At 39.4% G+C, this 15831-nt stretch overlaps 1 protein-coding gene across 1 annotated transcript in view; it reads left to right on the forward strand.

The window, feature by feature from the left end:
* The first annotated feature begins 933 nt into the window (after positions 1-933).
* The window catches only part of LOC124789830 (transmembrane protein 41B-like), a 49463-nt gene continuing 34565 nt past the window's right edge, over positions 934-15831 (forward strand). Inside the window, exons 1-3 of the mRNA XM_047257324.1 lie at positions 934-1071; positions 2443-2587; positions 12758-12886. Coding sequence (XP_047113280.1) covers positions 1047-1071; positions 2443-2587; positions 12758-12886 — 299 coding nt within the window. The 5' untranslated portion in view covers positions 934-1046. The remainder of the gene's footprint in view (positions 1072-2442; positions 2588-12757; positions 12887-15831) is intronic.

The raw sequence follows: 15831 nt of genomic DNA on the forward strand, positions 1-15831 counted from the left end.
TCAAAGCACTCACTGTCAGACCACCCACTCTTGGTTCTGTTTTGCCTAGCTCCCAGTGGCCCATTTTCTGTCCATGTGTCTCACAAGTTTTCGGCTTTGCAATCTACGTAACGGGATGATTGTTCCCCCTTTGTTAATTATTTTCAAACGCTCCAGATCATCAACTAATTTGGTTTTGACGTAATTCCACACATTCTCAGGTGGAACACCTTCTATCTCTATCTCCAAATTGTCAAAGAATGCATTCACGATTTCTTTGTTGTTTGCTGCTCTTGCGTACGTAATGTTTTTCACTGCCCTGTGTGTCAAAACAGTGCTGTGCCTTTGCATAAATTGATTAAAACTGCATTGAAGTGTCGCAGTCCTAATGTTCCCCAACTGGCAACCAGTCCTGAAGTAGCTTTTTTTTCTCTATTGCTGTTTTAATACCTTTACAATAAAGGCAGGCCGGCAGCGGGCTATGCCGAAGTATCCCCAGTCTACGGTATATATATAACTTACCACAAATGACTACTTTGGACAAGTTCAGTGTAAATGCAGCTGGCTATGCTAATATAGTCCGATACTTACAGTTAATGCGATTTATCACACATACAAAAACGCATCGCTGAAGATTGCAACAATTTTCAGGTTGTTATTAACTAGAGCAGTACTATGTTAAAATTCAAATTATCCCATCTTTCACGTATATTTCCATGACTCTTTCAATGTTACATTTATTGCTGTTAACAAAACGTGTAGCTTCTTGTTTAAATCTTAAACCTATATTCCAGGGTCTAATTATTATCCTCAAACTTTTCTTTTGGTGTTTTTCTAATTTTATATAGTTTTCTAACCTTCGTGATTCACTAATATTTCTGGGGGCAGTTCCTACTAGGGCCATGCTATAACTGGGTGGATATTTTTGCGGTGAGCATCTTTGGCAGAATGCGTGGAATGAAGTGTTGTGTCACGTGCTAGGAACTGAAGTTTGTGTTTGGGTAGTGATGGGAGTGTAACGGATGACGGTTAAACATAAGATTGGCGCTTTATAAGGAAGAAGAACCATGACATCAAGTAGTTCTGATGAAGGTGAATTACAAGTACAGTGCGCAGAGATTACATCAACTTATTTTGAACCAAATCCTAGAAGATTTGTAAATGATTACACTGTTGAATCATTGCGGAGACGCACATATCCTATTCGCATGTCCTGTCATATCCAGAGACAACATCCTCATTTTCCTAGTGATACACATTGGGGTGTGAGATTTCCTTTACGTCGTAATGTAAATGGTAATGTCTTTTATCCAGTCTTTTTTTAAATTATTACATCGACCATAGCTGCTCCGTGCGATAGTTACGTAGGCAATCAAAGGACACGAAAATATACAGAGTAAAGCGGCACCTAGCATCTCGTATCGGACTTGCGAAATAAACTGGTAATATTGTAGGTTAATAAGGGTATCGAAGAAATATAAAACATTTGTCATGAAAGAAATACAGCGTTTGGGACTGGTAAACGGCCCAGAAAATGTATGTTTGAATCGTTGTTAAGTTAGTTGTTCCAAAATACCGAAATTGTATCTTAAATACATGAGAATGATCAATTTCCGTGTATCTGGGGTGCAAGTTATTTCTTTTTGCTGTGTTGGTTCATCTTTGTGCTAACGATGCATGTAGAGTATGTTACCTCGACAAAACTGGGGAGCATAGGAAGACTCCCCTTTTTAGTCAACCCCAGTGTAGAAGTCTGCTTGATCTTCTTGGATACAGAGCTGTAGTTTGCATTGAAATGTTGACTTTATTCGTTCAACAGTTCTTGTGCAAAGAACGGGGCATGTATTATATACTTTTATCGTCAGCTAAGCCATCAACAGATCATAGGCGGCGCCAAAAGCAGATTTCGAAACAGTTTTATTCATCAGTAACTGTTAGCTGCAGTATTATGTTTCCTTTCTGTCAGCCGTTTGTAGCACTTTCGTGTGTACCGGTGTTTTGCCATAACATAGAGCTGACAGGGCAATTTTTATGTTTGTGACATTATTTCTCATGATGTTCATGTTTACTTCTTCCATCCAATTCAAGTCAGTGCCTTCAGTTTTTGGGCATATTGTTTTCACCTTCCACATCATTTAAATAACCTAGTTCCGTTTTAAGACCTGTTCTGTGTACCTTATTCAGTTTTTAAAGTATTTTAAGACACTTAACTGACTCTGTTGCATAGAGGTATATTACATGTAATTCATCAAGTAGCAGAGGTATTGAGTTGTTAAGAGGCACACACAAAAGAGAAAGAATCTGTGCCTTCTGATGACTCAATACCTCTGCTATTTGGTGAGTAATCTCTTTTACTATTAAATATTTACATGCTGCCAGAACTTTCCTTATTGTATTTACATCAGTAGGCTAATGTATGTTTATGTATGACACAAAACTAGAAGATTATTTTTCCATTCACAGTTACTTATTCAAACCAGAATTCCGTGGCTCCTAAATTAACAAATCATGGCAATCCGAAACAAGCAGCGTTTGCTGTTGGTGGAATATTCATTATTTCATGTTTTGCATTAATTTATTTGTATGCAAACTTCCCAGAACTTGAAGTGTAAGTACAAACCAATTTGTAACTCTCATCACTAGTTCTGTTAATTGACTATTTCCTTTTGAAAAAAGGAGAATGATTAGCCTACTGTAATATTTCTAATGATGGAAAATTAATGGAAGAATTTATTTCTGTATCTGTAAAGGCAGTGCACTTCAGACCTGAATGAATAAAACACTAACATTTTACATGCTAGTGGTTCCCTTAACCCCCTCCCCCTTCATATTTGGCCCCTAGTTTTATAAAATAATTGTGTTTCAACCACAGCAAAACAGAATTTGAAACCATAAAGCATGTGCAACAATTCATGGTATATCTAAATCAACATACATACTCGACGAACAACCGTGAATTGCATCCCAGAGGGTAGTTAGCAAAGGGTCATTCTACATGAACCATCTTCAATTTTGTTGAATTTTGTACAGTACGTACCTGAGGGCCCTACATGAACTTATGCAAATTTTCAGGCACTCCTGTAACTTGGTTTAGGTGCTAGAGCCACTTTTGTGAACACCACCTTTACAGAGACCGAAAAGATGCAAAGCAACCTAAACTGGGACGGGTCATTCCATATCAAATCACCCAATAAAAAATAAATTTTACACCCACCTCCTTAGATTTTCACGAAATTTGGCTCAAATGGGTCTAATACCATCATGACAACACCTGCAATGTTTTTTTGCTGTATCTCTTATAGTATTTTTTATAAATTTTTAAAGTTTTTATGTTTTGCGTTTTCCGAACCTTCGGAAATGGTAAATTTAATTTGTATTCAAAACTTTAAAATTGCTTATCTTTAAAACTCTTTTAGATAACATAATGAATTTTTGCAGCAAGTTTGTTTATTATACATATTTGAAGATAAAAATGATACTATTAAAATATATTAATATTTTCTATGAAAAAAATACTGATATAATGCTCAAATTTGTTTTAATTTACTCTTAAACATATAGGCTACTTGATAAAACAAAAAATAATGGCTATTTATAATGTTTATTAATTATAGTAGATTACATTAGAATTATGTACAAAGATAGTGTACTTACGACACTTATGTATAACCCAACTGATTGCTTGAAACATTGAATTTTTTGAGTAATTTTGTCTTTTTAATAAACATTAATGCTGATTCAAACTGTTTTTCCACTTCATCCAAGAGCTTTCAGTTTTTTTGATTCAGCCTTTTTTGAAGTAATACATTCTTCCAGTGCTGCTTGATTGAGGTGCGTCTACTACACAGACTATGTGCTCCAAAGGCACTATGCAAGAATCTTCTCTTTCAGGCCAGTAAAATGATGCAGCTGGTCCTGAAGGATGTAGAAATAGAAATTATTTTGAATTAAAACATTGTCAATTATGGGTTGTATAATTTTCAAATTTATTTGCTATTTGCTAGTTTAGACTTTCTAGTCATCATCATGCAACCTGTAAACGTACCAAAACAGAGGGAGAATAAAAATTTAATGAATACTAAAGAGACTAGTACTTAAACTTGGATAACCTCTGTGTAACATGTCACAACAGATGAACATGCAGATCAGTCCACCTGTGGCGCCACTTACAACCACAAACATAATCTGTACCAACTAGGGATAGAATGCTTATAATGGGTGTGGGAGAACCATTTACAATATAACTTAAGTACGCATTGAACAACAAATCACCAAGAATCCACATTATTTAATGCACTGGCGTCAAACATATTCTTTGGGTATGTTTACATCCAGACTCAAGTACAAAACAGTTGTTCGAATGTATAGCAAAGACATTATTAAGGGCTGTATTACATTACAAGTTTATGCTGGTAATGTATACCTCACGCCTGGAATGCATTGAACATAGTTCTTTGTTCACAAGTTAAGAAAAGAGGATAATCATATGCTTCATTTTCGAAGCACATTATACATGACAGTGGTTAAAAAGTGATAACTATACGCGCCTAGTAGCAGGAATGCCAACAACTGCGTGTTACGTATAGTTAGGAAGATAAAATCCAAATATAAAACTTAACTTGTATCATCAATGTTGTACAATTACATAAATGCGTGTATCAAAGAAGCAATTTGAGCACACATCTGTGCTACAAAGCAATGAAAAGGCACCAGATCCAGCTAAGAAAGTGAAATTAAGGAAATAATAAAGGATTGATCATAATTTCAGCTGGTTCAGTAGATTGGATTGCAATGAAGCCCTTAAAATCAGTGAAAAGATCCTGGAGACACTCAAGTGTGATCACTAGTCTAGACATCTCCAGCAGTTTCAGTGCTTTAGAGGCTTTGGAAAACAGCAGACAGACAACTCAAAATAGTTCAGAAGCAGCCTGATATTTCAGGGCATGAGGCGTAAGCTTCATGTGTAAAGGAAAGTTTAAATGTTAAGTAGTAGTCATTGAAACAAATGTAGAATTGTTACATATCTCTTTAGAAGAGAATAACTAGGTAACTAGTATTTCGAAGCATAGTGCGGGACCCTGTAATGTCAGCTGTGAGTTAGTCATTTTGTGGAAGGAGCTTGGTGAAGAAGATCATTAATAATAGCAGGGGTACAAGCAGCATTTGGATCGCAATCTCAGGAATATAATTGAGGGTAACGACAAGAACTTCACTGAAAATGGTGCTCACACTGGTCTGAAGATACTCTTTCACTGTTATGGTAAGCCCTAGCTAAAGTGTTCATTGGGATATGTTAATGCAGAACTTGTAGAATCACACAGGGAAGAGTGCCCTTCACACATACGGTTCATTGATAGGTTGTCTCTCACTCAGTTGGATCATAAATGATGTGACTTGAATATAAATTTGATAAGAGACTGCTTCTATGACTAATTACTGGAAGCAGACAGTCTGATCAGAGTAGTATTTATCCTATCCCAGTAATCGAATGTGTTGCATCCAAAGATAGAGCTGCGGAATAAGTATAGTAACACTTTAGAGCCACTAGCAGAACAGTGCTGCAGCTCGAACAGAACTATGACTATTAAAGACCACTTATTTAGTATCTTCCATAAAAATGTCAGAATCCTCATATCCGTACAGGAAAATGAAAGGGCAGTTGGAATGTCAGTGGATGTATTGTTTTTATCAGAATATAAATCGTGGAAATCAAATGTACGTCTTGATGGATAAAAGGTCATGTGCTACTGTACAACCAGTAGCAGACAAGAAGTGGGCAAATATACAAACAGTTGAGTTACGTCCCAGGCCCTTCTGGTTAATACATATTGTGTTGGAAAGCTCTTTGATGCTCTACCACAGCAGTGGATCAGGAGACACACACAAACTTTTAGTACTAGCAGTTTACAGCTTGCTGACAGGAAATATCATAAACTTCATAAAACAGCTAATTGTGTTAGTGAAATATTCAATTCATTGACCATCAAATTGTGTGATTACTTCCTCAACTATTGCAGCAGTCATTTTACCCACTAACAGACAACTAAATGCAGACATAGTAGGTTTACCTCGGGAGTCATTACATGCAAATCCAGCAGACGTGAGTTTCAAAAATACACAACCTCTCTGATTAGAAAAAATATCATGTTGACTGAAAAGAGAAAATTCTGGTGCCTACATTGTTTTCATGGAATATTAAAATATTGGACTTATTTGATAAGACTACTCAATGTTATCACATCATTTCAGTAAAAAAATATTGTGACCGACGTTCCAGCAGGCTGAGTGGTAAGGGAGAGTTGGCTGACAATTATAATTTTTACAGTGCCACATGCTCACTGTGTTGCCTGTTTTAGGCCCTTGCAGGGCCTTGTCAAGTATAGCTGACTGCATTCTGGTAACACTGCCCCTCCACCCCCCACTCACCCCAAATCCTCATCCCTCTTCCACACTCGTACAACTCCAATCTGTCAGTCACAAAGGTATTTGATTGAAACTGTACCAATCAGTCATTGACTCACGTATTTTGTACCAGATGGAAGTACGCTGTAATGAAACGTATAAAATTGGGGTTGAGCCAAGCACCTCTTAATATCAGATCCATTCACTCCTCTTAGGCTTTTATAAAGTTTGTTTTTTTAGAAAGTTAACTATGGCAGAATACTGACCTATTTTTATGGGCAGTACTTGTTAAGTGCCTCTCAGTTTGTCTTTTGCAAAGGAGTCTCCACAGAAAAGGCCAGACAATACCTAACAAATGAAGTACTGGTCAAGACTGGCAAGAAAAATTATCCTGTCATCTTGCCAAAGACCTTGATTCTGTGTACGACAAAATTGTACTTTACAATTATAGTAGCTAAAATGTTTTGGCAATATTGATGGAGTCCTGCCTTAGTAACGGAAAGCCAAAGGTGTGAGTTTCTGGTTGGGTTGGAGTTGAGTTATTCAGTGAAGATTTAATTTTGTTCTTCTTTACCTCTTATTTGCTAAACTGTTGCCTAGCTTGATTGTCGATGTAAGGAAATATAATACTGCCACTTCTGTTTCTATTGAATAATACATATACACCTTTCGTATGTGTATGATCTGTATATTGTTCACAGACATACACAGTGCTCAGTAGGTAACACCAAACTTTAGAATGTCCAACATGAAACCTCTACATACAGGTCTATCCAAAGAACAAATGAATCAGATTGGCATTTCATTTGTGTCAATCGAGTCAAAACTATTGTCAGAGTTATATATTGTCTGAGGACTTCGTGCTTCTCCAAGGTAGACCATCGATGCTAGGAGCTTCCAAAATTGTGTCCACACAGCTACTTCCTCTCGCAAAGTTACTGCAGTCACCATCTTATCTTGAACAGAACTGTCATCTCCAACTGCAGATCTCTAAATGGAGTGGTCAAGACATTTTCCAGAATGTTTTGGAGAAGAGAAAAGTGTGTGCAAAGTTTGTCCCACACACTCTGAGTCCCAAACAAAAATAATTACATTTGTATGCCTGCTGCGACAGGACTTAAATGAAAACCATGGACTGTTCTTTTCTGGGAAAAAAATCATTACTAGTGGTGATACTTGATGTTAAATCCAAACCTACCACTAAACAACACTGCAAAAAGGGTCTCTGATGGTTCACCAAGACAGAAGATGATGCAATTGTGATGCACCAGTTGAAGAACATCCCAAAGGAGGGCTTTTCTGACAGCTTTACATGGTTTTATGAATGATGTGTGTGTTGTAATCAAGTGGGGGCAGATTTTGTAGAATGACTGAAGCCTTAAAATCACCTTCTTAACTTTACTCTGTTTCTTCATTCTTAAATCTTTTAGAGCTCATGGATTAGCCACTTAGGGAGCACCAGTCAGAGAATGTGTTGTGTAATTGTGGGTTGAAGCAGTTGTTTCAAATCCTGATGGGAAAGTACTCAGTCAATGCACAATGTATTTGATAAAATATTGGCCATAATCTCAAAAGTTCTAAAGATTTTGCAGTGCAGTAAACACTGTATCATTCTGTTGCATGTCAGCCGGGTACTCTACTTTGATATTTATATGAATTCTAAATTACTGCAGACATTGAGGAGTTGAGAGTTTTGTGGTGGATGTGTTTGCACAGCACAAGAACAAAAAAAAATATTGTTTACCACACATGGGACAACTTTATTAGAATTCTGAGGATCTGTATTTGAAGACAAAAGAAAAGGAAATCCTGTGATCACACCCTGAAGACAACACGGTAGTTGATAAACTGTTATGACATGCTCAGTCATTCGTCATCAGATACAGTGTGGAAGACCACTCCTAGCCATTGTTGACATTCCAACCTTAGAGCTGCTATCTCTCAGTCAGGTAGCTCCTCAGTTGATCTCATGAGCACCCAAGTCTTCCCAGCAAGAAAAATCCCTGGCCGTTCTGGGAACTGAATCCAGGTCCCCCCACATGAGGGTCTGGCACGTTGACCACTCAGCTATCGAGGCGGGTGTATTCAAAGAAACAGATTAGAACACAGTGTGAAGTGCAGTGATGCTCTTCCTTTCCCCACTGGATATTAGTATTATGAATTGCCTGGGGTACCTTATACAGTCGTGGACAATTAGTATATTCACCTAGCTATCATCACATGGCAATTCTCCACTCCCCCCACATATTTCATTCGGATGGCATCACAGAGTTCATGGAACACTGAAAGTTTTGGGAAGTCAAGTTGATCTATGACTTGCAGTGACTGGATGGAGCTTTGTTCGAGGTGCACTCATTTCACTCTGACATCCCTGATGTTCTCAGTGGGAATGAGCTCAGGTAAACTAAAAAAGAGGTGTGGGGGAGAGGGGAGTGTGGCACACATGCACACTCGTGTCCATTAAATGTTCATTAAACAATTTTGATGCAATTCAAGAGCAGTTATCGTGCTGAATTTGTACTGATTGCCTTTAGGCTTCTGTAGGTGGGCAAGCTGAAGATGAACAGATAGATAGAGAAAGTGTATGAGGATATTAAAAGGGTAATGCAGTATGTAAAGGGGGACGAAAATCTAATAGTCATGGGCGACTGGAATGCAGTTGTAGGGGAAGGAGTAGAAGAAAAGGTTACAGGAGAATATGGGCTTGGGACGAGGAATGAAAGAGGAGAAAGACTAATTGAGTTCTGTAACAAGTTTCAGCTAGTAATAGCGAATACCCTGTTCAAGAATCACAAGAGGAGGAGGTATACTTGGAAAAGGCCGGGAGATATGGGAAGATTTCAATTAGATTACATCATGGTCAGACAGAGATTCCGAAATCAGATACTGGATTGTAAGGCGTACCCAGGAACAGATATAGACTGAGATCACAATATAGTAGTGATGAAGAGTAGGCTGAAGTTCCTGACATTAGTCAGGAAGAATCAATACGCAAAGAAGTGGGATACGGAAGTACTAAGGAATGATGAGGTAAGTTTGAAGTTCTCTAACGCTATAGATACAGCAATAAGGAATAGCGCAGTAGGCAGTACAGTTGAAGAGGAATGGACATCTCTAAAAATGGCCATCACAGAATTTGGGAAGGAAAACATTGGTACAAAGAAGGTAGCTGCGAAGAAACCATGGGTAACAGAAGAAATACTTCAGTTGATTGATGAAAGGAGGAAGTACAAACATGTTCCAGGAAAATCAGGAATACAGAAATACAAGTCACTGAGGAATGAAATAAATAGGAAGTGCAGGGAAGCTAAGACGAAATGGCTGCAGGAAAAATGTGAAGACATCGAAAAAGATATGATTGTTGGAAGGACAGACTCAGCATACAGGAAACTCAAAACAACCTTTGGTGACATTAAAAGCAATGGTGGTAACATTAAGAGTGCAACGGGAATTCCGCTGTTAAATGCAGAGGAGAGAGCAGAGAGGTGGAAAGAATACATTCAAAGCCTCTATGAGGGTGAAGATTTGTCTGATGTGATAGAAGAAGAAACAGGAGTCGATTTAGAGGAGACAGGGGGTCCAGTATTAGAATCAGAATTTAAAAGAGCTTTGGAGGACTTACGGTCAAATAAGGCAGAAGGGATAGATAACATTCCATCAAAATTTCTAAAATATTGGGGGAAGTGGCAACAAAATGACTATTCACGTTGGTGTGTAGAATATATGAGTCTGGCGACATACCATCTTACTTTCGGAATAGCATCATCCACACAATTCCGAAGACGGCAAGAGCTGACAAGTGCGAGAATTATCACACAATCAGCATAACAGCTCATGCATCGAAGCTGCTTACAAGAATAATATACAGAAGAATGGAAAAGAAAATTGAGAATGCGCTAGGTGAGGATCAGTTTGGCTTTAGGAAAAGTAAAGGGACGAGAGAGGCAATTCTGACGTTACGGCTAATAATGGAAGCAAGGCTAAAGAAAAATCAAGACACTTTCATAGGATTTGTTGACCTGGAAAAGGTGTTCGACAATATAAAATGGTGCAAGCTGTTAGAGATTCTGAAAAAAGTAGGGGTAAGCTATAGGGAGAGACGGGTCATATACAATATGTACAACAACCAAGAGGGAATAATAAGAGTGGACGATCAAGAACGAAGTACTCGTATTAAGAAGGGTGTAAGACAAGGCTGTAGCCTTTCGCCCCTACTCTTCAATCTGTACATCGAGGAAGCAATGATGGAAATAAAAGAAAGGTTCGGGAGTGGAATTAAAATACAAGGTGAAAGGATGTCAGTGATACGATTCACTGATGACATTGCTATCCTGAGTGAAAGTGAAGAAGAATTAAATGATCTGCTGAACGGAATGAAAAGTCTAATGAGTGCACAGGATGGTTTGAGAGTAAATCGGAGAAAGACGAAGGTAATGAGAAGTAGTAGAAATGAGAACAGCGAGAAACTTAACATCAGGATTGATGGTCACGAAGTCAATGAAGTTAAGGAATTCTGTACCTAGGCAGTAAAATAACCAATGACGGACGGAGCAAGGAGGACATCAAAAGCAGACTCGCTATGGCAAAAAAGGCATTTCTGGCCAAGAGAAGTCTACTAATATCAAATACCGGCCTTAATTTGAGGAAGAAATTTCTGAGGATGTACGTCTGGAGTACAGCATTGTATGGTAGTGAAACATGGACTGGGGGAAAACCGGAACAGAAGAGAATAGAAGCATTTGAGATGTGGTGCTATAGACGAATGTTGAAAATTAGGTGGACTGATAAGGTAAGGAATGAGGAGGTTCTACGCAGAATCAGAGAGGAAAGGAATATGTGGAAAACCCTGATAAGGAGAAGGGACAGGATGATAGGACATCTGCTAAGACATGAGGGAATGACTTCCATGGTACTAGAAGGAGCTGTAGAGGGCAAAAACTGTATAGGAAGACAGAGATTGGAATACGTCAAGCAAATAATTGAGGACGTAGGTTGCAAGTGCTACTCTGAGATGAAGAGGTTAGCACAGGAAAGGAACTCGTGGCGGGCCGCATCGACCAGTCAGTAAACTGATGACCAAAAAAAAAGATGGGCAAACAGATCCGCATGATTGGACAGTAGGTTCCTGTATTATTCACCAATGAATAATGATAGATGTATCAAGGACCCCATTTCATCATGTGTGAAGTCCTGCATCCGAGAATACCTGCACTGTTGGCAACTGAGATTCCTCTCTCTCCCCTCTCCCCCCTCTATCCCCCCACACCCCACTCTCTCCCCCTCTCGCCCCTCCCTCTGTCTCCCCCCTCCCTCTGTCTCCCCCCTCCCTCTGTCTCCCCCCTCCCTCTGTCTCCCCCCTCTGTTTCCCCCCCTCCACTCCCTCTGTCTCCCCCCTCCACTCCCTCTGTCTCCCCCCCTCCACTCCCTCTGTCTCCCCCCCTCCACTCCCTCTGTCTCCCCCCCTCCACTCCCTCTGTCTCCCCCCCCTCCACTCCCTCTGTCTCCCCCCCTCCACTCCCTCTGTCTCCCCCCCTCCACTCCCTCTGTCTCCCCCCTCCACTCCCTCTGTCTCCCCCCCTCCACTCCCTCTGTCTCCCCCCCCTCCACTCCCTCTGTCTCCCCCCCCCTCCACTCCCTCTGTCTCCCCCCCCTCCACTCCCTCTGTCTCCCCCCCCTCCACTCCCTCTGTCTCCCCCCCTCCACTCCCTCTGTCTCCCCCCTCCACTCCCTCTGTCTCTCTCCCCCCCTCCACTCCCTCTGTCTCTCCCCCCCTTCACTCCCTCTGTCTCTCCCCCCCTTCACTCCCTCTGTCTCTCCCCCCCTCCACTCCCTCTGTCTCTCTCCCCCCCTCCCTCTGTCTCTGCCCCCTCCCTCTGTCTCTGCCCCCTCCCTCTCTTCCCCCCACTCTCTCTCTCTTCCCCCCTCCCTCTCTTCCCCCCACTCTCTCTCCCTCTTCCCCCCTCCCCCTCCCTCTTCTCCCCCTCCCTCTTCTCCCCCTCTATCTTCCCCCCCTCTCTCTTCCCCCCCTCTCTCTCTTCCCCCCTCTCTCCCTCCCTGTCCCCCTCCCCTTCTTTCACTATCATCAGACAAACTCCCTGATGTGTTCAGGTAATTATACTGAGCTAAACTGGCCTTTTACATCTACTTTTCAATTATGTCTTATCCATTCAGTTTGGTCTCATAAATACTGCATCACAATATTCTCAGTGAAACTCTAGTAAAAATATAGTTTATTTTGACTGGTCTTATGTCTGTAAACAGTTGATACTCCTTGTCATATTTTCAGTATTCAGTATTTACACAAACAATAATGTTTGAATTGAGTGTCTAAGTTACTTATGTAATATTTTGGATTTTTTATTTTCTTCTTTTTCAGGCACGAGAAACCTCATATTAAATTACCAAGGGATATAGAAGATGCAAAACAATTAGGTCGGGTGCTAGATAAATACAAGGACCGATACTTTATTGAAGTGCTAGGTGCTGTTTTTGTGACTTACCTTTTGTATCCTTTTCAATATTGCTTTTGTATTATGGAAGTTAGTTTCAAGTAGTAGTGTCTTAGTATTGACAGATGTTTGAGGACAATGTCAAAAACTCTTGGTCTCTCACTGAAAGATTGAGTTTTTATTTTGAAAATACACTTATTATTTGTTATGGTCCAGCTTTCTAAACCAAGCCTTGCTCTGTTAACTACAATAATCATAGTAATAAAGAAATGAGCAAACTTTGCAAACTACAGACCTTGCATGCTTTTGTATAATAAATACATGTTAGTATGACCAAGAAGCAGGTAGAATAATCAAAGTTTATTATTTGTACTTAACATCACGGTCATCGTAATTGTTATTTTGCTGTTTTTCTAGATAGTAGCTTCTCCTTCCTGTGAGACATAGTTGACCTGTAACTTAGAAATATGTACATTGAAATAATAATATGATGCAAATTTCTTTCTTCACATTAACTTCTCAGTGAACATCAAACTTGTCTTTACACCAGGAAACATGCATGTAGCTTTACAAAATTTTCAGTTCACAGACTAAATGTTCTCGCTCCATAGAACCACAACAGACAGATTTACTCAATCATTGCACGATCTGACTCTGAATACTTATTGACAGTTACAGAGATACACAAAGCTTACATACCTACAAAGATATAAGTTCGTAGTTTTTGTTTTATGTTGGTACTCCGGTTGCAATTGGTTTATTTATCAATAGTAATTTTATTGTTTATAGTTTACTGTTGTTATTTCAGTTTATATATAGTCATTTTGTCATTCGGAGATAGTGAATGGAACTATGAACATCAGAAAATGAAGTGCCAAGTGGAAGAATCAGAATATCTCAGACATATTGTTCTGTTTGAGTTTAGTAGAGGTGTGACAGCAGTGTAGGCAGTCAGAAACATTTGTGCTATTTGTGGTGATAATGCCACTGGACAGAGCACAGTGAGAAAATCATTTTCTTGTTTTAAAGAGGATTGTTTTGTTAACTTTCCACATTCAGGAAGACCTTCATTTAACTGCATTAATCCACAGTGTTCCACATCAGTGTACTCGAGAACTCACAGATGTGATTAACTGTGATCATTCTATCATCATGTGACATTTGCAAGCAATGGGGAAAGTTCAAAAATCAGATGTATGTGGTTACCAAATACTCTAAGCGAAAATCAGCCATATGTGCCTCTCTGCATGCACGTTATCAGTTACTATCTTGAATCATTATTGGTGACAAGAAATGGTCCTTTTGTGTTAACATAAGGAAAGGGATGGTTGAGCCCAAACAAAGCAGCAACTCCCTGTACAAAGATCTTTGTGCATCCAAAAAAGATACTGTTACCCATCTGGTGGAACAGCAACGGTTTGGTGTACTATGAATTGCTTCTCTGAGGTGTAACCATCATGGCTGACTTATTGTCAACAACTGAGACATCATGCAGAGACAATTCAAGAACAGCGACCAGGAATATTTTGTGAAGTGATGCTACTCCACGATAATGCCTGCCCAAATTCAGCTAGACTGGCAAAAACGCTATATGGGTGTTGGGTTGGGAAGTCATTCCGCACACACGTTATTCATCTGATCTTATGCCTTCAGGCATTTACATTATCTGCTCTTTGTCGAACAGCCTATGAGGAAATTCCTTCCCAGATGAAAATTCTCTCCGAACACGGCTTGACGAGTCCGTCTCAAAATGACATGATTTCTACAGTCGTGGAATTGAAAAGTTACCCCAGGATTGGCAGATTGTTGTTAATAGTGAAGGAGAATATATTATTGATGACTAAAGTCTCTATTAAGTGTATCTGCTGTGTTTATTAAACTTATGGAAAAACACTATGAACTTGGGCACAAACCTAATGTATATAAACTCAACATAATCTCTGTTTCTTAATCAAAGAGACACAGTCAATAAATATTTCATAAACAAAAGCATTTATCTATCAATTTTAACTCTGGCTAATTCACACACACACACTTTTTCCTCCAGTTGATCTAGAAGTCTTGTATGTCATTCACAAGTTGTTTTTTTTTTATCTTTGGTTAGGTAATCTTTGAGAACAACACCCTTTCCATTCCATGGAATACAGTCCATAACCACTATAAAATGAAACTGTACTTTGCCTTGATTGATGCTGACTTCCATTTTTTGCTTTGATTGCTGTTTTATTTTTGATATGGCGGGCAGGCCCACATCTTGGCAGGAGTGAGAAGAACGATGCTATCGCCAACTTGTAGAGAACTTTTAAGTATGTTAGTCACAATGAAGCACTGGACAGGATGCAGCCTTTTTATGCTGTGAAGATATTATATAAAAACGGCAACAGTAATGTGATCGCTCAGCATGAAGTTTGAATAGAGTTAGAGATTCATTGTAATAATGCTGTTCCATCAACCCATGCCATCAAGACCTGGGTACGAAACTTTGAGTCCATTGATTTGACTGTAAACAAGAGAGATGGCAGTGGAAAAATAGTGCCTTCAACTGAGAACATAGCGGCAGAGAGAGAGAGGCCCTTGAAATAAGTCCACGCCGCTCTGCGCATCGTGATTCTCTGGCACTCAGGCTTTCAGACTGCAGTGTTAGACAAATCTTACAGAAAGATCTTTTCCATGACTACAAGATTCAAATGTTCGTGCACCACAGGAGGAGTACTATGGAAACTAACTTCAGTTTTGGCGGACACTTCTGCAGTAGATTAATGGAAACCAGAATCATGTTAACAGCTTACTGATGAGTGACGAAGCCAATTGTCATTTGTCAGGATATGTTAACAAGCAAAATTTCTGTTACTGGTCTAACACAAACCCACAAAAAATCTATGAGAAACCACTCCACAGCTTGAAAGTTACTGTTTGCTGTGCTAAATCTTCTTTTGCAATTATTGGTCCATACTACTATGAAGATGAAGATGAGAGGGAAACGGCTGTAAATGTGACAGGA

Source organism: Schistocerca piceifrons, chromosome 3 (genome assembly GCF_021461385.2).
Source record: "Schistocerca piceifrons isolate TAMUIC-IGC-003096 chromosome 3, iqSchPice1.1, whole genome shotgun sequence".
NCBI lineage: Eukaryota > Metazoa > Arthropoda > Insecta > Orthoptera > Acrididae > Schistocerca > Schistocerca piceifrons.